This window comes from Anabrus simplex, chromosome 5, assembly GCF_040414725.1.
Source record: "Anabrus simplex isolate iqAnaSimp1 chromosome 5, ASM4041472v1, whole genome shotgun sequence".
Classification (NCBI taxonomy): domain Eukaryota; kingdom Metazoa; phylum Arthropoda; class Insecta; order Orthoptera; family Tettigoniidae; genus Anabrus; species Anabrus simplex.
The window spans coordinates 117318343-117340816 of record NC_090269.1 but is presented as its reverse complement, the minus strand read 5'-3'; the positions used below and the strand labels follow the sequence as shown (position 1 = coordinate 117340816).

General features: G+C 38.7%; 1 protein-coding gene across 1 annotated transcript in view; it reads right to left on the bottom strand.

Moving 5' to 3' along the window:
* The window catches only part of Dscam4 (Down syndrome cell adhesion molecule 4), a 779777-nt gene that overhangs the window by 130396 nt on the left and 626907 nt on the right, over positions 1 to 22474 (bottom strand). The window contains exons 13-15 of the mRNA XM_068227782.1: positions 11953 to 12243; positions 10673 to 10792; positions 3453 to 3626 (exon numbers count right to left, since the gene is read on the bottom strand). Coding sequence (XP_068083883.1) covers positions 3453 to 3626; positions 10673 to 10792; positions 11953 to 12243 — 585 coding nt within the window. The remainder of the gene's footprint in view (positions 1 to 3452; positions 3627 to 10672; positions 10793 to 11952; positions 12244 to 22474) is intronic.

Here is a 22474-nt window from a genome sequence, read left to right as displayed (position 1 = left end):
GTTAATTCCGATGGCTTGGGGCTGAGTGTTTATGCTGTCTTCATCACTGAAAATCATCATAGGTAGGGTCCCATCCTCATAGACATGCAGGTCGCCTACACGGTGTCAACTTGGAAGACCTTCACCAGGCCTCTTCGGAGGCCACACGTCATTCATTCATTCATTCATTCAACTTCACTAATCGGCCAACTAGGGACCACGATAAGCCTCACTTTACAATCTGGCATTTGTTCATTTTTCGCTTGATCCACATCGTCTTCATTAGCTCACTGTGTTTAGCACGACGTTCTTCTGTCCATTTAGCACCAGTTGCCTGTTTCTCATCCCGGAAAGTCCCAAAAGTCTTGATGGCTGCTCTGAAAAGATTTCGGTCTTGTGCATTTTCTGCTTGTAGGCCCAGTTCTTTAAGATCTTTCTTGACATTAACGTCCCATGGCATTGCCGTGTTTGGTTTTGAGTCAAATATACTGAAAATACATTTTGTCCATCGAGAGTCGATCATCCGTCGTATATGACCGTAGAAGCGAACTCTGCCTTTACGCATTGTATCCGTGATCTTCTCTATCTTAAAGTATACTTCTTGCCTGGATTTTCTAAAGTAGATGCCATTTTTGTAGTTTGGGCCAAGTATGGTGTGCAGGATCTTTCTTTCTTTCTTCTCTAAATCCGCAAGCAAACATTTCTCAAATAGGATAAGGCATTCAGATGCATACAGCGATACTGGTTTGATGACAGTGTTGTAGTGACATATTTTTGTGTTCAGGGTAAAGCACTTTTTGTTGTATATGTTGCGGGTGGTTTGGAAAGTGACTTCCATTTTCTTGATTTTGGTGCTATGACCTCTTTGACAAGTCCATTTAGCTGAATCCATTCCCCAAGGTATTTAAATTTACTAACACAGTTTATCATTCCATATTTGGTGTTTAATTGTGCCATATCATCTTTGATATTTGACATTACTTCTGTCTTTTGAAAGGAAATTTGTAAACCTGTTTGTTCTGTTACTTCCTTCAACACATTGATTTGTTCTGTTGCACTTTCAAAATTTTCTGTCATAAGGGCTATATAATCAGCGAACGCTAAGCAATCTATTTCCACTCCATTTTACTTTGCCCCAATCCTTACAGGTTTGTAAAGGTTTCTTTCTTTCAACGTCTTTTGCCACTCTTGTATTACCTGCTCAAGTACGCAGTTGAACAAAAGAGGTGACAGCCCATCTCCCTGTCGAAAGCCTGTCTTGATCTCAAAGGGTTCAGAGAGACATCCTTGGAATTTTACTTTAGATTTGGTATTAGTTAGTGTTGCCCTTATTATCGTCAGCAGTTTCTCATTGACTCCCATTTCTGCAAGGATGTTAAGCAACACATCACGGTCGGTGGAGTCGTATGCTGTTCTGAAGTCTACAAATGTAGATACATAGGTTCGACCTCTCAGCATGTGGTATCTTATTATGGTTTTTAGGTTAAGTATTTGTTCTGCACTTGATCGGCCTTTTCGGAAACCTGCTTGGTATTCCCCGAGTTTGTGTTCAACTTGCTGTTCTAGTCTTTCAAGGATTGATAGTGACAGGATCTTGTAGGCTACTGACAGAAGAGAAATTCCACGGTAATTGTTCACATCTCTTTTATTTCCTTTCTTGTGTAAGGGATGGATCAAGGCTAGCTTCCAGTCCTCTGGTAGTTGTTCTTTTTCCCATATATCTACAATGGTTTGGTGTAGGATGCCAATTGCTTCTTCCGGGGCATGTTTTCACAGTTCCACAATCATGGGGTCTTCACCAGGAGCCTTGTTATTTTTCAGTCTCTTTATGTGGTGTTTGATTTTATCACGATTTGGCACACGTTATTATTATTATTATTATTATTATTATTATTATTATTATTATTATTATTATTATTATTATTATTACTACTTCTACTACCATAGATAAAGGTAAATGTAAGGGTGTATCCTGCCCGAAGGGAGGTTCGAACCTCCGCAGAGGTGTACCTGAGCTGGAGTTTACATATGTTAGGGTGGGCATTTCTTTTCCGCTCCTCCATTCCCTTACACCCCACCAACAGCGCGTGGCAACCCATCCAAATCTTGACCATATTGAATGTTGCTTAACTTCAGAGATCTCACAGGATCTGGTGTTTCAACATGGCTACGGCCTTTGGCACCATAGATAAAGGCTGCATTTAAAGAACCTACCCTCCTAAGCTATTTGATTAGGAACTCATGCTCATAAATACATTATATCATCTCAAGGCTGTATATAAAAATAAACTTTTACTTAACGTAACATCTTTTGCTTGTGTAGGGTTCAGAGAATACAGTATTAGTATTATTTGCCATTCAGATAAAATACAGTTCAAGCTGGCCTGTATGGTAAGTAATCAGAGGAGGAAAGGTCTACAGTAGAAATTCTGGCTGCATATGACGTGCAATGCCCCCTCAGGATTGTATATTTGTAAATATGGACTCATAATCAGAACTTAATCCAGGCTTTCTTCCTATCCCTCTCACACTAATGGCACATAGTGCTGTCCTGTTTCCGGGTTGGTTATATGCAATGGTGCCATTTCTCAACTCATGATACACTTTGACCTTTTCAGAGTCCGGTTCCATGGCTAAATGGTTAGCGTGCTGGCCTTTGGCCTCAGGGGTCCCGGGTTCGATTCCCGGCAGGGTCGGGAATTTTAACCATCATTGGTTAATTTCCCTGGCACGGTGGCTGGGTGTATGAGTTGTCTTCATCATCATTTCATCCGCATCATGATGCGCAGGTCGCCTACGGGAGTCAAATCGAAAGACCTGCACCTGGTGAGCCGAACCCGTCCTGGGATCTCCTGGTACTAAAAAAAAGCCATACACCATTTCATTTTACCTTTTCAGACATACTGCCACCCTTGGCCCAAACACCTATAATCATCTCTTAGTATCTTCAATAATTTGTCCCTTTTGCTCATAACAGCAATGAATTATATGTGTACAGGCAGCCCATTGCGCACTTTATACACCGTATTTATCACGCCAGCTCAGGACACATAACATATTCAGGGGTGATGTGCTTTTGATGTCAAATAGAGGAGGTAGTCTTAATAATGTGACTGAACTGGTTATATGCACTTACACTATATAGGCCAAGGTTGAAAATCGGTTCAAACAGGATTTACAAGAAAAGTAGCAGAAGTAAAGAGTCAGTTGACTGAAAGATACAGAATACAATATGGCAAACCTTAGTCTCATTTTGTGCCTAAAATCATGTTTATCTCTTGCAAAAGTCAAGGTGTAATTCTGTAAGTTTAGTGTTTATATATATATTCTTACAACAAAAGAAACTAAAATAGTTGTTCATGCATTTTTATCTTTTTGATCTTACTGGTCTTTTTTTTTTTAAATTTTTTTTTTTTACATTCAGGGGACTCATGGTTGTACTATAAACTGTTTGCAGATTTGATGGTACTTACCATTTACTTTGAGAAAAACAACTTTGCTGACTCCAGTTCCAACTTCATTCTTTGCCTCACAGAGGTAATATCCTTCACTATCTTTGCTTATGTGTAGGAATGACAGAGAACCATTTCTATAGAAATTAACATTTGGCTCATAAAGAAACTCCTTGTATTCTCCAGGATGTGTTCCTTGTAAACAAAGAGATCAGCCTATTTACTGACAAGTAAATAACATTTCTACTCTAAAATAAAAACAAAATACCCCATGATCAACATTTTCTTGTGAACTTACAAACAGTACTTAAAATCATCATGCTTAACGTTGAATGACTGAATCATAAAGTATAAAGGGGAGAAAATGCACTAAGGATAGCTGCCCTAAAACTAAGGAAACCACAAAGGTTCAGCCTACAGATTAATCTGTAAGGACAATAAGATTAAAATTAATTAATTTTCATTGGAATTTTTAAAATGGTGCAATATTAATTAGTTTTGGGCAGCTACCACCCATTGGATTCTATTTGTTCAAATTACTTTGAGTTATACAGATAACTTTGTATAATTTGGAGTGAATCTCTTATAATTGCAGTTGAGATATCTTGCAGAACATTAATATGGAATAAAAACCTTCTGAAAATGTTCACAGAGAAATTTGTGATTGTTCCACTTCACATATTATGTTTTGTTACTGAGTAGAGTAGAAACTGAATGCTTGGAGTTACAAGTTCAAAGATATGATGAGAAAAATGAGAGTTACTGGTAACTGGCAAGAAACAAGATTATAGATCTTCTTGCTGATGATGATGCTTGTTGTTTTAAGGGGCCTAACATCGAAGGTCATCGGCCCTATAGATCTTCTTGAAGGAAACCAGATTGTAATCCAATTTCAAATATGAAAAGCATTTTATTTTCTAAAACAAATAAGAAACTTTCCATGGTATTGTAAAATTCATCAGAGAACAATATTAACAATACTGACAGGAAGAGAAACATCGGCGTTCTTATTGGTCCAACAATAAGGTTTGAGAGTAACAGTTCACAGGCCAAAGAAGTTGATTCTGAAAAGAAGGGACACTACGAATCCTGCTTTAAGTACTTTGAAGAAAAGTATCACATACCCACCAGTTGCTGAGAAGCGACTGGGTTACTCTTCGGTGCATAAGGATCTGTCACAAAATTTTTAGTTAATTTCTTCCTTTGTGTTGGTATTCCTGTTTCATTTCTGAAAGATATTTGTTTAGATGTTTTATGTGATTCATTGTCAATGGCAAATCATCATTTGTTTAGTATGTGTAAAGAAAAATATTCCCTTATTGGAAATAGCTGTACAACACGGGAATTTCAAATTTCAAAAATATATAAGCTCATTTTATCTTATTTAATAGTGCAAAAATTATTATCTGTTTGATGCTGTTACCATACAGTACCCCTTGTTCTAGGGAAGCTATCCCTTGTGGATTCTCTAATACACATATGCCTAATCTTACCAACAATTTGGAAACATGTAACCTCTTAGACAAGGATTACAGTTAAATTTTAGCAGCAGAAATGAATTACTACTGGTTTTATGTTGCACCGACTTAGATAGGTCTTATGGTGACTATGGGATAGGACAGGGCTAGGAATGGGAAGTAAGTGACTATGACCTTAATTAAGGCATGTGCAAAAAGGGGAAACCATAGAAAACCATCTTCAGAGCTGTTGAAAGTGGGAAAACCCACCCTGTATTGAATACAAGTTCACAGTTACATGACCCAAACTGTACAGCTAACTCTCTCAGTAGAGGAAATTAAAAACAGTGAAACTGAAGAGCAGCAGAAAAAATAAATACAGTATTTGATTTTTGTAGAGAAATACAGACTTTTAGTGCCATGTTTTCTGATATGAATAAATTACACTAGACCAGGGGTCTTCAAATGTTGGACCCTGGTCTGGATCTGGATACTGATGCCTTTCTTCCCAGGCAATTGGTGCAGAGTTGTTAAGGTGAGCAATGAATAGGGATTTATATGAAAATTCTTCTTAATCTGTTTACCCTCCAGGGTTGGCTTTTCCCTCAGACTCAGTGAGGAATCCCACCTCTACACATCAAAGGCAGTGTCCTGCAGCATGAGACATTGGGTCGGGGGATAAAACTGGGGAGGAGGACCGCCCAGACTGCCTCACCTGCTATGCCGAACAGGGGCCTTGTGGGGATGGGAAGATCAGAAGGGATAGACAAGAAAGAAGGAAGGAAGTGGCTGCAGCCTTAATTTAGGTACCATCCCAGCATTTTCCTGGAAACAACAGTAAACCACTTTGAGGATGACTGAGGAAGGAATCAAATCCTCCTCTACTCATTTGACCTCCCGAGGCTGAGTGGACCCCATTCCGGCCCTCATACCACTTTTCAAATTTTGTGGCAGAGCCGGGAATCAAATACAGGCCTCTGGGGGTGGAAGCTAATCACACTAACCACTACACCACAGAGGCAGACTTATATGAAAATTATAAATGAAAAAAAAAGTTTAAAAATGAAATGGCGTATGGCTTTTAGTGCTGGGAGTATCCGAGGACAAGTTTGACTTGCCAGGTGCAGTCTTTTGAACTGACGCTTGTAGATGAGCTGCGTGTGATGATGAGGATGGAATGATGATGAAGATGACACATACACCCAGCCCCTGTGGCAGCAGAATTAACCAATTATGGTTAAAATTCCCTACCCTGCCGGGAATCGAGTCCGGGACCCCTGTGACCAAAAGCCAGCATGCTAACCATTTAGGCATATAGCCGGACAAGATTATAAATGCTATAATGATAGCAATTGTTTGTGGACTTCATTCTAGAAAATGGAGTTAGAAAATCGTAATGATGATGATCATCATCATCATCATGCCACCAAACTGTTCTTCTTTGGTTTTAGCACAAAGTGCACACAAGTAATTGAATGCCACCTTCCTACTGAACCCTCAACCAATTAGTATAAGGATTTCTACTTTTCTATTAATTGTTTGGATATTCCCCAAGTAAGTTTCACTTCCACTTTGCTGTCGTCTCTGCTTTTATTTTTTATATCAGTGTTGGGGTTCTGCATCTTTTATTTCTAACAAAATAAGTTGTCTATCACTATCACCAGGAAACACTTATCCATTTAACCACTGCTAGACTAGTTATTACATCAATAAGTGATTTGGTTGATAGCAATATGCTTATGTTGCCCCTCCTTCCCCCCATACCTTTCTTGGAATGAGCTGATAACTGAATTCAAAGTTATCTGGGAAGACCAGGCTCCAGTCACTAATTATATAAAATATGCAGAAGTTGGCTGGTTGGCCTCAACTGGAGCTCCTAACTATGACAAATTTGTCATTTTTGCTTTGAAGGAGGATTAAGGGTTCTTCAAGGTATTGCATTATTAGGGTAGGTCAAGAGAAGAATATGTGAAAATCATTCTCATGTCCAATGTAGTTTTCACATTTTTGCAAATTACATTGAAAGTTTGTAACTTTTTAGAAGCCTAGTAGCTAAATTTGACAAATTCAACCAAGAGAAGCAAGAGTAGGATCCAAACAACTGAAATGAGATTCCTGAGAAGCATCATACAAAAAACCAGCTGAGACAGGGTGCACAATAAAGTAATGAGACAGAGAGTCAGTGTGGGAGGTTGCACTCTCTCACATTGTCCTTCCAGTCTCTAGCCCTCTTCTCTCTTGTATGTTTGCTTTAGCATTCCTTCTTCTGGCATTTTTGTCATGTGCTCAAACCACTTCAGCTTCTCTGAACCTGTCCTGGTCTGAAATCTCCCAACACCAACTCTTGTCTTTTCACTTCAGTGCATAGTCTGCCTTGTCTGGTTTTCCCTGTGATGTTTTTTGGGGACCTCATTTCAGTTGCTTGGATCCTAATCTTGCTTCTCTCAGTAAATGTTTAGGCTGCTGAAGTATATCAGTGTTAGGATAAAATATTCCCTGTAGGGAACCTCCGTGCATTTCATCAGCACGACTTTGTCCTATACAACTAGTCTCTCACCCTGGTAGAGCTTTCAGATGATATACAAAGGTTGGAACTTAAATAGTGTCACCTATTTATTTACAACAGATACAAAAAGAGTTGCATATTAGCAACTATTACTGTACTTCAATATAGTCACCAGCGTTGTGTATAACCCATTGCCAGTGATGTGGAAATCGTAGTATACCTTTAGCAGAGCTTGTTCTGTTGATGGCGTGAATGGAGCTGTCTACTGCCTCTCAAAGAATCTCTGCAACATTCTGAAGCGAATGTCACAAAGTGGTTCCTTCATCTTCAGAATCAAATTGAAGTATGGTGGATGGTACAATACTTCCCGACCGGGCGAGTTGGCCGTGCCCGTAGAGGCGCGTGGCTGTGAGCTTGCATCCGGGAGATAGTAGGTTCGAATCCCACTATCGGCAGCCCTGAAGATGGTTTTCCGTGGTTTCCCATTTTCACACCGGGCAAATGCTGGGGCTGTACCTTAATTAAGGCCACGGCCGCTTCCTTCCAACTCCTAGGCCTTTCCCATCCCATCGTCGCCATAAGACCTATCTGTGTCGGTGCGACGTAAAGCCCCTAGCAAAAAAAAACAAACAATACTTCCCAGTCCCATCGACCGAACAAATCAACCACAGCTTGCGCTGTATGTGCCCGAGCATTGAAATGCTAAATGATGGGTGGATTCTGCAGAAAGTGTTGCTTCTTCTTTCTCAAAGGTGGTCGCAGGTGGTGCTCCAAAAACGAACAGTAATACTGTGCACTGATGGTCTGCCATGGAGGAATGTAATGCGTTACGATAACACCATCACAGTCGTACACGAGGATCACCATAACTTTACTGTACTGGGCCTCTGCCAAACTTTTGACTTTCGTGGTGACCCATAATGATGCCATTTGTTCAATTGGCATTTCAGTTTTGGCTCGTATGATTTGGTCCATGTCTCATCCAGGGTTATGATACGGCGTAAGAAAGTCTCTCCTTTGCGCTCATAGCACTCCAAGTGCATCTTAGCAGCTTTGTAATGCAACCATTTGTGCATTTCCGTCAAATCATGCAGAACCCATCATGTTGCAATTTTTCGCATGCCCAGGCATTCCTTCAGGATGTGAAGCACAGTCATATGCACTAATCCGGTTTCTTGGGGGAGCTCACAAATCGTCTGGTTTCAATCACTGTTCAGTAACGCGGCAAGAGTATGTACCTCTTCTTCACTGACGCTTGTAGGAGGACCTGCTCGATGAATGTCCGCCACAGTTTGCCGACCATCGTTGAAGGCTTTTACCCAATGTGCCACTGTTCTGTAAGGCAATACAGATTCCCTGCAAGCCTCTTGAAGACCTTGATGACACTGTCGTGCTGTACGACCTCTGGCACATTCGATCTTGATGTGCGCACGCAGGTGATGTGGGAAGGGTGAGTCCATTTGCTCTGTGGTAAGGTAGGTATGTCACCAACGTGTGCTATCAGCGACATATTAGATTCCATTGCATAGCGTCTCCACAGCAGTGTTGCCACTATTTAAGTTCCAACCCTTGTATTTATCCCTTGGCCAAATTTTTCATCTTCAGACAATATTCAATGCTGCTAAGATTAATTAGAAAGAAAAAAGCTATACAGTACCAATTTGTATAATGAATTGATATTTTCTGTTTTCAATCACCTTTGTAAAATTCCTGCACATATTGTATACAGGATGTGTCATAACTATACCGACAAGAAAAATCAGGGATAGTTATGTTAAGAATGATGATGCTATCGGATCGGTGGAGAACATTTTTTTCTCGAGAAAATGAGGTTATTTTGTTACTTCCAGGCGCATGATTGAAGTTGATGAACTTGCCGTAATTGATATGCCAGAGAACCAGCCGTTGCCTGTTGCTGTGCATTAGAGGAGGGAAGGGAAGGGAGGGGAAGTGGGAAGTCTCTGTCTCCATCATACACCCCACTTCCCATCCTTCCCCTTCTCTTTCCTGAAGCACAGCAGCAGCTTGTGCTCTTGCATAGCAAATACAGAGAGTTTGTCAATTTGAATCGCACACCTTGAAGTAACAATGTAACCTCATTTTAAATTAAGAACTAGTGTTAGGTTTAATGGTACACCCAATCAATACACTTTACTAGTGAAAACTAATTAAAAAATATATTAACATACTTTGGAACATGTTTCATCTCATGTGAGACTTTTTCAGCCATAACGTCTCATAGCAGATTACAATGTTCATTGTTGCTGTCTAATGATTTAAAAATGGAAGAACCCATGTCCTTTAATAACTGTTTGAGAATACACTAAATATAAAATATACACATTATTTGCATAAAATTGTCCATCACTTCTTGCAAAAAAAAATTTTTCTTCAATGTTAAAATTTGATTAGCTGCCATGTCATATTTTCAAGAAATATCATTCAAATTTTAACACTGAAGATTAGACATTTTTTTTGCAAGAAGTGATGGAAGATTTTATGTAAATAATGTGTATATTTTATATTTATTGTATTTTCCAACAGTTCTTAAAGGACATGGGTTCTTCCATTTTCAAATCATTAGACAGCAACAATGAGCATTGTAATCTGCTACGAGACGTTATGACTGAAGAAGTCTCAGATGAGGTGAAACATGATCCAAAGTATGATTAATATATTTTTATATTAAATAGTTTTCACTTGTAAAGTGAAGTGTATTGACTGGGTGGACCATTAAACCTAACACTGTATCAATACGGATCTATATGATGAAGTTTGTAAATTGTAACCTCATTTTCTCAGAAAGAAAAATTTTCTCCGCCAATCTGATTGCACCATAGTTCTTAACATAACACGGAAAGCATCCCTGATTTTTTTGTCGGTATTAGTAGTATGCCTCTTCAGTGATGCCTAGGCCATCCATGACAGCTGATGGCAGAGCTATTGAGGATCCAGTCAGCCTTAGGGCTGAAGACTGAACATACATACACGTACACAGTTCTAATACATCTAATACATACCCATTATTACCATGGAGGATGTTCTTTTGCATCAGAAAAAAAGGGCTCATCAGCGTGGAACTTAATGTCATTCTTGGTCATATTTTCTTATAATTATATTATGTCAGAGCTGTGTGAATAACCATTCAACCATACAGAAATAGGTTACTTTTATTATAATAACCATGATCATTATAACTACCAGTACCATTGTTAAATTAATCATTTGGTTATTTGGTTTGTTAATCTTGGATAAGATAAAAGAGAAAAGTAATGTACCAACTGCTTTCCTCCAGGTGATGCTGGGGGCTGGATACCCATCAGCTTGACAATGTAATGTCACGTCCTTTCCAGAAGCTACACTGGCATCAGATGGCTCTACTGTCCACCGTGGAGGTACTGGAAAGTTCAAAATTCCATTAAAAATGTTGATTCACCACTCATGCACACTACTAACATGAATATGCTTTATACCAATAAATTCCAAACATTCTGTTGATGAAATCTACAATTTCCCATTCTAAGAGCCTTATACTAGGGAAAAATACATGATAAAGGTAACTGAGCTGAATTGCAATTACCTGAGAAATATTTTACTCACTTACAATTACAAATTACAGTTTAATAATAATAATAATAATAATAATAATAATAATAATAATAATAATAATAATAATAATAATAATAATGCTTTTTTATTATAATTTGTTGATTTAAATCCCATATGTCATTAATTGGTATGATCATGAAGCTGAGACTAGCATACTTTGGCCACGTTATGCAATCAGATGCATTGGAGAAAGCAATTATGCTAGGAATGATCAGCAGTACAAGAAGACCAGGCCACCAGAGGACTCGTTGGTTAGACACCATTAAAACAGACGCCATCCTCACCCTGGAATAATTAAAAAAGGCAGTGTGGAACAGGACAACTTGGAGAGCACTAATTCATAGAATTGCTGATGATTGGATTTGAGTGAACGGATGGCATCATCATCATCATCATCATCATCATCATGCTTTTGAGTACAGAGTGAGTGTACTATTGATTTTTGTGTTATTTCTACTTTCTACTCTAGGGGTGTTTTCTTAATGTATGATATATATCTAAGCTGGGCTATGAGGTCCAGATGGTAGAATGCTGACCAAGTTGGTGGGTTTTACCTGTCTCAGTCTGGTGGTATTTAAAGGTACTTAAATATGTCGGCCTCAGGTCGGTAGATTTATTAGCACGTAAAGAACTTTTGCAGGACTAAATTTTGATACCTCTGCAATTAATGGGATGGAAAACCAATAGGATTATTATTATATAAAAGTAAGATTGATTTAGGCACCATTTTCTTCCAAGTTCATATTTCTCAGAAAGTAGAAAAATATAAACAGTGTAACTGACAGAATGAAATAGTTTTATGGGATGTATTTGTTCCTACCAGGCTAGACTACTGTACAAGTTGTTAAAGTGATTAAGCATAATACTATTATTTAGGTTTTGATATTGAATAGCACTTGCTAACTCATTATGAGGAGAATTACAAAATATGATTACCTATGATACTTGCCATTGACAGAAAGTGGCACAGTGACACTGTCTGAGCCTGCTACATTCTGGGCCACACAAGTATAGTTTCCACTATGAGTGGACTTGATCCGCTCTATGACGAGAGAAGTTGAATATTCATCTAGTCGCCGTGTTGTGATTCCATAACTTGCAGGTGGTATTGGCTGCCCATTACGTTCCCAACGGAATGTCACTGGCAGGTCACCTTCAATTATCTGACAAGATATCCCAGCTCTCATTCCCTCTTGTAGCAAATTTGTCATAGCTTGAATAGGTAATATTCTGGGTGGAACTGAAAAAAGCACGTGAATTCTTTAGATTAAGACATTTCAAATTAGCTGCTTAGTTTATACAGAAGGAATTATACATAAAGAGCATATATATTGACTAAGCCTATAAGGTTACAGTTTTTCTTCTTTCTTATTCTTTTTGTCAGTTTTTAATATTGGATAAGTAAGGTGGAATTTTGTATAATACTACTACAGTCAATTAAGTTTGTGGACTGGTGCCTTCAGTTAGGCAACACAGTGTACACCTATGTATGTACTATAGTCAATATGTTTGTGGACTGGCGCTAACTGTTCAAGGATCACAGTCTTTTAACTTGCCTTATCACATCATTTTTCCCGTCGTAATGATCCGGGTGATTTTGACTTGATCATCTCAGAGGTTTCGCTAGCGGATTTCCCTAATTTTTGGCAGAACTTGAAATTTGCCCACTGCTCAAACTACCACATTCTCAAGTTCTGACACTGATGTTCAACTACCCTTCACATCAGAGACCACAGTTCTCCTTATACTGTATGCACGCAACTGCCCCTTGCTGAGACTAGCAAAGAACTGTCACCGTAATATCCTGTGGTGCAAACTCTCTGCTATAATGCACCATTGTGACGCTAGATGGCCAGTCCACGAACTTAATGACTCTGCTACTATTCGCGCACCTTTTACTGATAGATGGGCACCCTTGTGCTGAATCGGTCGACCTTGGTTATCTTCGAGATTCGTATTGGCAATCTTTGAAACACAAACTATGAATTGCTTATGCATCGCTGTGCAACATCTGGCATACACTTTATGTACTAGTACTGTTGTTGTTTACACAGCAAAGCCAAACTATAGAATTCATGCTAGGAACAAGATTTGCATCGAGAAATGTTATATAATGTGTGTGTGACAAAGTTGTTGGCTTAAGATAATAAAGGTTTAGAAAATTCATATCGATCGATCATATTATCGATGCAATTCAGATTTCAATTCCACGCAGTCGACAGTATTACCGGAACCGGGAGAGCTCCCTCCTTACTCCTCACCCCCAGACAAAAATCTATCACTAAAAGGTGTGCAAATAGCACATATATTATTAGATCAGCAGACATTGTTTGTGCAGTGAAATGGAATTTTGCATAGATTCATTGTTTGTTGACTGATGTGTTTTAAGCAAGTACACTATAGACAATACTGGAGACTTCCATATTCTCCCATACTAAACTGAGAGTGGCGCAACTGGCAGCCCGACCTTAAACATCTGGCGGCAAGATAGAAAACTACAAAAGTTGCATGTTAAAATTGATAGAAATAATGAAAATAAATAATTATTTTTGCTTTGTTCTACCCTCTTGGAGGCAGCCCTACCGAGGGAGTGGCGCTCCTGCCTATATGAGTCCCAGAACACACTGACCCGGTGTGCAGCATCTGGTAAGGGTCCCTTGCCAGGGTTACGGTGAAGGCCTCAACGGCAGCTACGGTAGAGAAGATAGCCTTCAGTACAACATAGATGGCGGAAGAGGCAACCTAATTGTCCAGGGCTAAATGGACATCTCCTGTTGGAGGGCAGCAGCTCCAACAGTACCATGTAATAGCACATGAAGAACGACTCTGGTACTATATTGGATGTGAGAAGCGCAGCTGTAACAGCCTCCACGGTTCTCACACTGTGGCACAGAAAGGAAACGCAAGTCCTACTGAGCTATCTTCCCAAATCTTCAATATGATTATGGTTAAAGTTACTAAAAAAACAGCCCTCAGTCCGGGACACCCCTTAAGTGGGGAGAGGGTGCTAAGAATCCTCCCGAGATCAAGTAGTGATAAGTTTCTAATTTATAACAAAAGAATAAGAATCGCCACATGGAATGTGCGAAGTCTATATATGGCTGGGAAACTTGCAAACGTTGAATCAGAAATACAACGCTTGGAAATCTAGATTTTGGGCCTTAGTGAAGTTCGATGGCCTGGGTCAGGAACACAACAAACTAATCATGGAGTTCTGTATTACTCTGATGATAACGATCCTCAAGATGAATATGGAGTGACTGTGCTCCTCTCATCTGATCTGGTGAAGTCTGTCATCAATTACATTTCGTTTGGAGAGCGTGTCATGTTTCTTAAACTGCAAACTTCCCATCGTCCCATGAATATTATCCAGGCTTATGCTCCAGCCGGCGATAAGGAAGATGAATTAGTCGCAGAATTCTATTCCATTCTAGAGGAGGCAATGTACCTTACAAAGAAAGGGGATGTAACTCTTGTCCTTGGTGATTTCAATGCTAAGATAGGTCTCGGTGCAGAGGATGAAATTGTTTGACAATATGGCCTTGGTGAGAGAAATACCAGAGGTGATCGTCTAGTTCAGTTTTGTTCAGAACAACAGTTCTCTGTTATTAATACCTTTTTCAAACTACATCCCTGGCACAACTTCATTCTCATCAAAAGTCATCTGAAAAGGTACGTGAAAGATGTCAAAACCTACCCTGGGGCGGATGTTAACAGCAACCATAATTCCGTCATCATGGACTTAACATTTCATCGTTTTGTCAAGAACATGCACTCTGACAGAGCTAAGCGCATCAATACAAAGAGCCTTGACAACCACGTATTTCGAGCTCAAACAACCTTGAAGCTCAAAGAATGTATAAGAACAATAAACAACTTGGAAACAGAGGATATTGAATCACAGTGGACTACACTAAAGAACATACTCACTGATACTCAAGAGAATGACATAGGACATTCAAACAGTAAAAAAGAACAGCAATGGATGACAGAAGATATTCTACAGCTTATGGACCAAAGACAGAAAGTGAAAAATGTAAGAACTAAACAGCACAGTGAGGAGGTAGTTTAGGGAAGCAAAAGAACTATGGCTTGTGGAGAGTTGCAAAGAAATAGAACTTCTCCAAGAGAAACATGACTTGTTTAATCTCCACAAGAAGATCAAGGAACTTGTAGGGAAATATCACAGGCCATGTAAAGCTATACTGAGGGATGCCAATGACACCATTTTGGTAGGAGTTGAAGACAAGTTGAAGTGTTGGAAAAAATATGTTGAAAACCTATTTAGCGATGTAAGGCCAGACAAACCATCTTTAATCGGCAAAGGCAGTGAAACAAGTCCAAATATAACCCAAGAGGAAGTACTGTATGCATTCAAACTCCATAAGAGTGGAAAAGCTGTAGGTCCAGACAAGATTCATGCAGAAACTCTCAAACTCATTGCTGAAGGTCATGGCAGAGGACTAGAGCTGCTAACTACATTATTCAATGCAATATATAAATCTGGTAAAATTCCATCTGACTAGCTAAGATCTACTTTTGTCACCATACCTAAAAAGGCTAGTGCATCACATTGTGATGATTATCATATGATCAGTCTAATGTTCCATGTGCTAAAGGTATTTCTGCGCATCATCCACACTCGAATCTACCTCAAATGCGAATGCCAAGTTGGTCATACTCAGTTTGGCTTTAGGAATGGATTGGGTACTCGCAAGGCTCTTTTTTCCTTGGATGTTTTGACCCAGAGATGCCTAGATATGAATGTAGATGTACACGCTTGCTCCATCAACTACCAAAAAGCTTTCAATTGCGTATCTCATGCAAAACTTGTTGAGATTTTAAAGTCTACTGGTGTAGATGTTGGTGATCTTCATATCATTACCCATTTGTACTGGAATCAAATGGTAGAGGTCAAAATAGAAGGAACTACTATTGAGGACATAGCTATACAAAGAGGTGTCCACCAGGGATGTGTCTTGTCCCCACTCCTTTTCAACATCTACTCTAAAGCTGTGTTCAGAGAGGCTATGGAAGATGTTAATCTAGGTATCAAGATCAATGGCTATGTCATTACAGTAATAACATCCAATTTGCTGATGACACAATTGTGTTAGCCAGCAACCCTAGTGATTTTCAATTTATGATAAATAACATTTTGAGGACCAGTGAAACCTATGGTTTATCCTTGAATATTAACAAGATCAAGCTGATTGTATTCTCGAAAACACCAAAACAGGCCTCCCTTTACATCAACAACAACATCGTCCAATAAGTATCTTCCACCAAAAATCCTGGAACTCTAGTGAACCACCATTGTGATTCAAAATGTGAAATCTTATCCAGGATTGGACAGTGCTTCAAACATCTCTTAGGAATAAGTTAACAGGCCAACAACACTTAAAGATTTTCACATACGTAAGATACCTCAACATTAATTACATCGCACAACATTTTTGACTGTCACCCATTCAACTAATAATACCAACATCCCATACTCCGGCAACTGAAACACCCGTTAAAACTTCAAAATAATAGTCAAATGGGAAGACATTAACGACACTTCAACTGCCCTCATTCAAGCCATTATTTCAACTGTTTCAACATAGGCTCAATGTGAATTAAATATCAACTGTTATTTACATGCATTAGGCACTCCGTCTCGTAGAGAGTGTCTAACGGAATTGAATAGCCCATGGATACTTCAGTGAACTAACTTGTTTGGGTCTAAAATATAATTATGCAACTTAGACATCTAGGTTGAACTACAACGTAAAGCAACGTGTTTCACATGAGCTGAGCAAAAACCATATACAAACTTTCCACATCTTGATGTTAATTTCATTAGACCTCATCATGAACATAATAGTATAATCAAATTTAAGTGAAATTAGCACAAATTTGGAATGCTTTTCCACATCATTTCACATGTAAAATACATGTACAGTATTTTGTAATTGTATTATATTTTGCATTCGTTCTCAATATTTGTATATAAATTTTAAACTGTCTTCGAACTTCGGCATCGAAAGATTTTAGACTATCACTATTGTCATTTATTACACATATGACAGCCTTTGTTTAAGTGAAAATTCACAAGCATGTTCACCAGTGCAATATATTTTTAATCAATTTGATATTTTGTTAATAATAAGATATTGTAAAGTATTTTAATGTATTCACTCATGCAACACGTTTTACAATTTTCCAACCAGACTTCTGGTTGAACTTTGAGGTATTGAAATGACTGATGATGTCCCACAAAAGGGGCAAAACATGTCTCAACTATTTTAATGATGTTTAACTAACAAGTTAACATCTTGCACTGTACTGAATAAGTTGAAGTTTAAATTAATTTCTTACATTTATTATTAAGTGGTATGTTCCGAGCTGTCAGTGGAGAGATGGCATGGAATGACATTAGTAGATGGATAAGTCTGAATGGTGTCTTTAAAAGTAGGAAAGATCACAATATGAAGATAAAGTTGGAATTCAAGAGGACAAATTGGGGCAAATATTCATTTATAGGAAGGGGAGTTAGGAACTGGAACAACTTACCAAGGGAGATGTTCAATAAATATACAATTTTTTTTAAATCATTTAAGAAAAGGCTAAGAAAAGAACAGATAGGGAATTTGCCACCTGAGCGATTGCCCTAAATGCAGATCAGTAGTTATTGATTGATTGATTGTGATCCTATACATAGAACCTCCACTTTTGTGCCACTGTAATTTTATTTAAACCTATTATTAACACAAATTTCAAACCTGGAAATAAAATATCATTGTATCTTCCTGGAGTAAGTTAAGAGAAATCTTCATGGTAATCATGAGGATCCTTAGATTTATGAAGAGTCTAATATTCAAATGAATATTATGATTATTATATTATGATTTAGCATGGTGTCCGGCTCCATAGCTAAATGGTTAGCATGCTGGCCTTTGGTCACAGGGGTCCCAGATCCGAATCGTGGCAGGGTCGGGAATTTTAACCATAATTGGTTTCCCATGGCACGGGGGCTGGGTGTATGTGTCGTCTTCATTATAATTTCATCCTCATCATGAGGCGCAGGTCGCCTAAGGATGTCAAATCAAAAGACCTGCACCCGGCAAGCCGAATTCCTCAGACACATCCCGGCACTAAGAAACCATACACCATTTTATTATTGTTTAACATGGTCTATAAGAAGGTGGTATTATTCAATAGTTACCTTATTGAATAGTTACTATGGTCCATCACCATGGTTTATTTTGTAGCATCCTCAATGGATGAGGTTAAAGTATACATACTTTGTACATAATCAACAAGAGCTGATTGTGCTCAATGCCAAATCTGTGGATGAAGATCTTAATAGCTTTGAAATATAATAAAATAATGCTGCTATAAAGACCTACCACCTAATTCTGGAGTAATTATGAGCAATAATGGAATTCTTGCTAGTGGTTTTCTATTCTATTGTTTTATGTCATCAATGTGGCTTAATTTAGGTATTTTATGTAATGTTTCTAATGTGAATAAATGCCTGATCTGGGTTTAAGTCCTGCTACAGTAACTGAGTAAGATCCGTTCAACCAGTAACTCAATGCTGAGTGGCAGGTGGCTCCCTGCAGGCTTCGCTGACTCTTGCTAAATGAGCCCCTGAAGGAGGGTAATGGGCCTATAGCAGAGGAAATGTTGCTGAAATCCTAATAAAGGTAGCATCTGTACTCCAATGGAGCAGCTATAACAGTGTTTGTTCTCCATGTCAGGAGTGGCCTAATTTTCTCACTGGTAGTAGTTCTAAAATTCTTGGGAACAGGCAGGTGATAAGCTGGCTGTAAAATCAAAGTCATATCCTAGTGGAATGCTGTCTCAGCGAATAGTTCTAAAGGTTAGTGCATCATCCGGAAGGGGCATGTGATGGGTGAGACCGGGTCAATGCGAAAAGTATGCAAGGGTTACCATTGCTAAATGAGCTAGTGCCAATGTTTCATATTGTGTCACTCAACATAGACAGTATTAATAACTAGCAAAATCACTCAGAATGAGGTGCATTGGTATCTACACGTGGAATGACCAATGGTGTGCACTTTATTGTATCAGTGAAGTTTGAAGGCTCTGTTTCCGAAGTACAGTGATATGAGGACCATCTGATGAAGATTGTCTACCTGATTCAAGAAGCATGATTCATATCTAATCACATACTACAGCAGCACAAATGAACCATGCATAGACTACATTCTTGTCGGGCGTTGCAATCTAATAAGACATACTGGATACATGAAATGTGCCTTATGAAACAATTGCAACCCATACCAACCGTTATCTGCAAGCTTTGTATAAAGCCACCAGAAACTATTCAAGTTGGCACAGGACCAGCAAGAATCAGATGGTGGTGCTTTAACTAGAAGAAAACCCCTGTCTGTTTGTTCACATGAAGAGCACACATATCAGATACCATCCATCCCCTTCATCTAAATTCAGTTTCACTATTATTCATTATTGCAGATACACTGAAATTTGGTTGAAGGTCTCCCAGTTTACGATACAAATGGTGATGTGCATAAGAAAGGTTTGAGGAAGGGATTACTTTTTATTACTGCGCTTATGTGATAGTGGACCACAAATTGAAGGTATGGACGGAGAATTGGCAATTGCCAGATAAGAATGCCGTTTGTTGCATACATATGAAAGGAAAGCATGAGACTGATCTAAATTTGTTGGTACAACCTTCAGTGTTTTTCTTTCTGAGGATAAGAATAAGTGTTTTACCAATAGCAACAATTAGTGGGGGTGAGTGGGGGCAGTTGCTCCCGACTTTGTGGAGAAAACACTACTTTTTATTCCATTTTAGCTGGCTGAAACTAGGAATTACACGAACAATTAAAAAAAGCAATTTGTACAAGCTTTGTTGTCTTATCAGCTAATTTTTTTGTTTATTTTCTTTAATTATTAACAAAATGATTAGCAGAAATTGGCACAAAATATTGTTTCTTGTGGCTAACTGATTTGTATAGTGCCACAGCAAGTAATGGAGACTTTGCATGTGCTGTGAGGAAGGGTAGCAGGGGTGTATTTTTTGCCACAGTAATGGACACTGAGGTATAATTCATCCGCTTGCCGTGCACATTTATCAGTCTGGCAGTCTCTTTGGTGTCTGTTAGTTTCTTAGTGTGTAGTAAAATACTTAATGTTTAATTGTATAATCACACCGTACTTCTATTTAATTGTAATACATTTGTAATATTGTTCCTTTGGTGAAACTCTTGTTGTATAGTATGGAATAAAAAATAAAAAACCTATTACTACACTTCAGTTGGTAAACTGTCAACCTTTACCTCACTGTCAAAATTCACTCAAAGAGCACTAAAATCTTACCACTTTGCAGTTTATTTTTTATTTTTTCTTCAGTTCTGATGCATATCCCACAAACCCAGGTACTTTTTGTTATTTTGTACATTTTCCCATATATCTATATATATAAAATAACTTGTCCTGACTGACTGACTGACTGACTGACTGACTGACTGACTGACTGACTGACTGACTGACTGATTCATCATCGCCGAGCCAAAACTACTGGACATAAAGAAATGAAATTTAGGGGATATATTCATATTAAGATGTAGGTGCTCGCTAAGAGAGGATTTTTGGATATTCCATTGCTAAGGGGGTGAAAAGGGGGGTGAAATTTTAAAATGAGTGTATCTATATCTCAAAACTTTAAAAGTTTACGGAAGTAAAAATTGGCATTCAGAATCTTCTTTAAAAATAAGGAAACATATATTTTTTGTTTTCAGAAAATCCCAATAGGAGGGGTGAAAAAGGGTGAAAAGGGGGTTGAATGCCTTTAATCAGGATACCAATACTTATATCTCAGAAAGTGAAGATATTACAGACCTGAAAATTGGTATTTTTGATCTCAATGCACAAATCGGCAGGGAACGAGAATACAGAAGCATCATTGGGTGCTTTTCAGCACACAAGAAGACTAATGCCAATGGACATCACCTAATCAACATATATAGAATGGCTAACCTCCAAATAATGTCCACACACTTTAAGAAACCTCCGTGGAAAATGACCACTTGGAAATCACCAATTAACTACATAGGTGAATACCAGATTGATCATGTAGCCATCACAAGAAAATACTCTCCTAAAATCATGAATGTGCGAGTTTGCAAGGGTTACGTAGAGTCCGACCACCATCTTTCACAAATCAAAGTCCGCTTCAGACCTAACCGGAAAAGTTATCAGAAACCTAAAATACCATGCATTGATCCAGAATACTTAAAAGATCACACACAGGAATTCATGGAATCAATGCAGACTAACACAGAAACATGGGACACCCTTCTTGCAACCATTCAAGACTCAGCGAAGAAACTTGGCCAACCTCCACAAAAACGTAAACACAGGTGGTGGACTGCCGATTGCGATAGAGCTCTGGAATCCCGCATGCAAGCCTGGAAGAATTGGCATAGTCACCAAACACCAGAAAATTGGAGTAACTTCATAGAAATACAGAAGCGAACAGCCAAAACTATTAAACGAGTTAAACGTACCTACCACCTCAATAGATTGTCGGAAATCGATTACGATTTCAAAAGGAACAACACTCGAAATTTCTATAGAACTTTTAGAGAAGAACTGACTAACTACAAACCCACTAGTATTTGTTTTCGTCGCATCGATGGAACACTTGAGCCGAATACAAAAGCCAACTGTGACATTTTAAAGCAGTACTTTGAGGCGTTACATAACTGTGAACCTCCTGCCGAAAAACTGCAATTCAGCATATCCACCCCAAACCATGACTCACCAACACATGACGAGATACAGAATATTGTATTAAATCTGAAAAACAACAAAGCACCAGGGGAAGATGGTGTAACTGCCAAGATGCTCAGGATCGGAGGTGAGGTCATTATTGACCGTTTACCAGCCATCATTGCGGATATATGGGAGAGCGAAATCATACCTGCAGAGTGGACAGCTGCTTTGATTCATCCTCTACACAAAAAGGGTGACAAGACAGATCCGAACAATTACCGAGGTATCTATCTCCTCTCAATTGCTTGCAAAGTATTCTCTCGTGCTCTCCGTACCAGATTAGAACAACAGATAGAATGGAAGATTGGAGAATACCAGGCGGGCTTCAGACCTCACCGATCGTGTGCAGAACAGATCTGGAACCTCAAGATGATTCTCCAACATCGCCAATCAATTCGAACAGTGGCCACTTTTGTTGACTTTAAAGAAGCTTACGACTCGATTGACCGTGACACCCTATTAGATGTACTTCATGAATATGGTGCTGACAACAAAACGAAGTTAATCCAACAGACTTTAACTAACACAACTTCTAAAGTGAAATTCATGGGCGAAATCTCCGAATCATTTGAGATAAGAACAGGCGTGAGGCAGGGTGATGGATTATCTCCACTGCTGTTCAATCTTGTACTAGATAAGATCATTAGAACATGGGA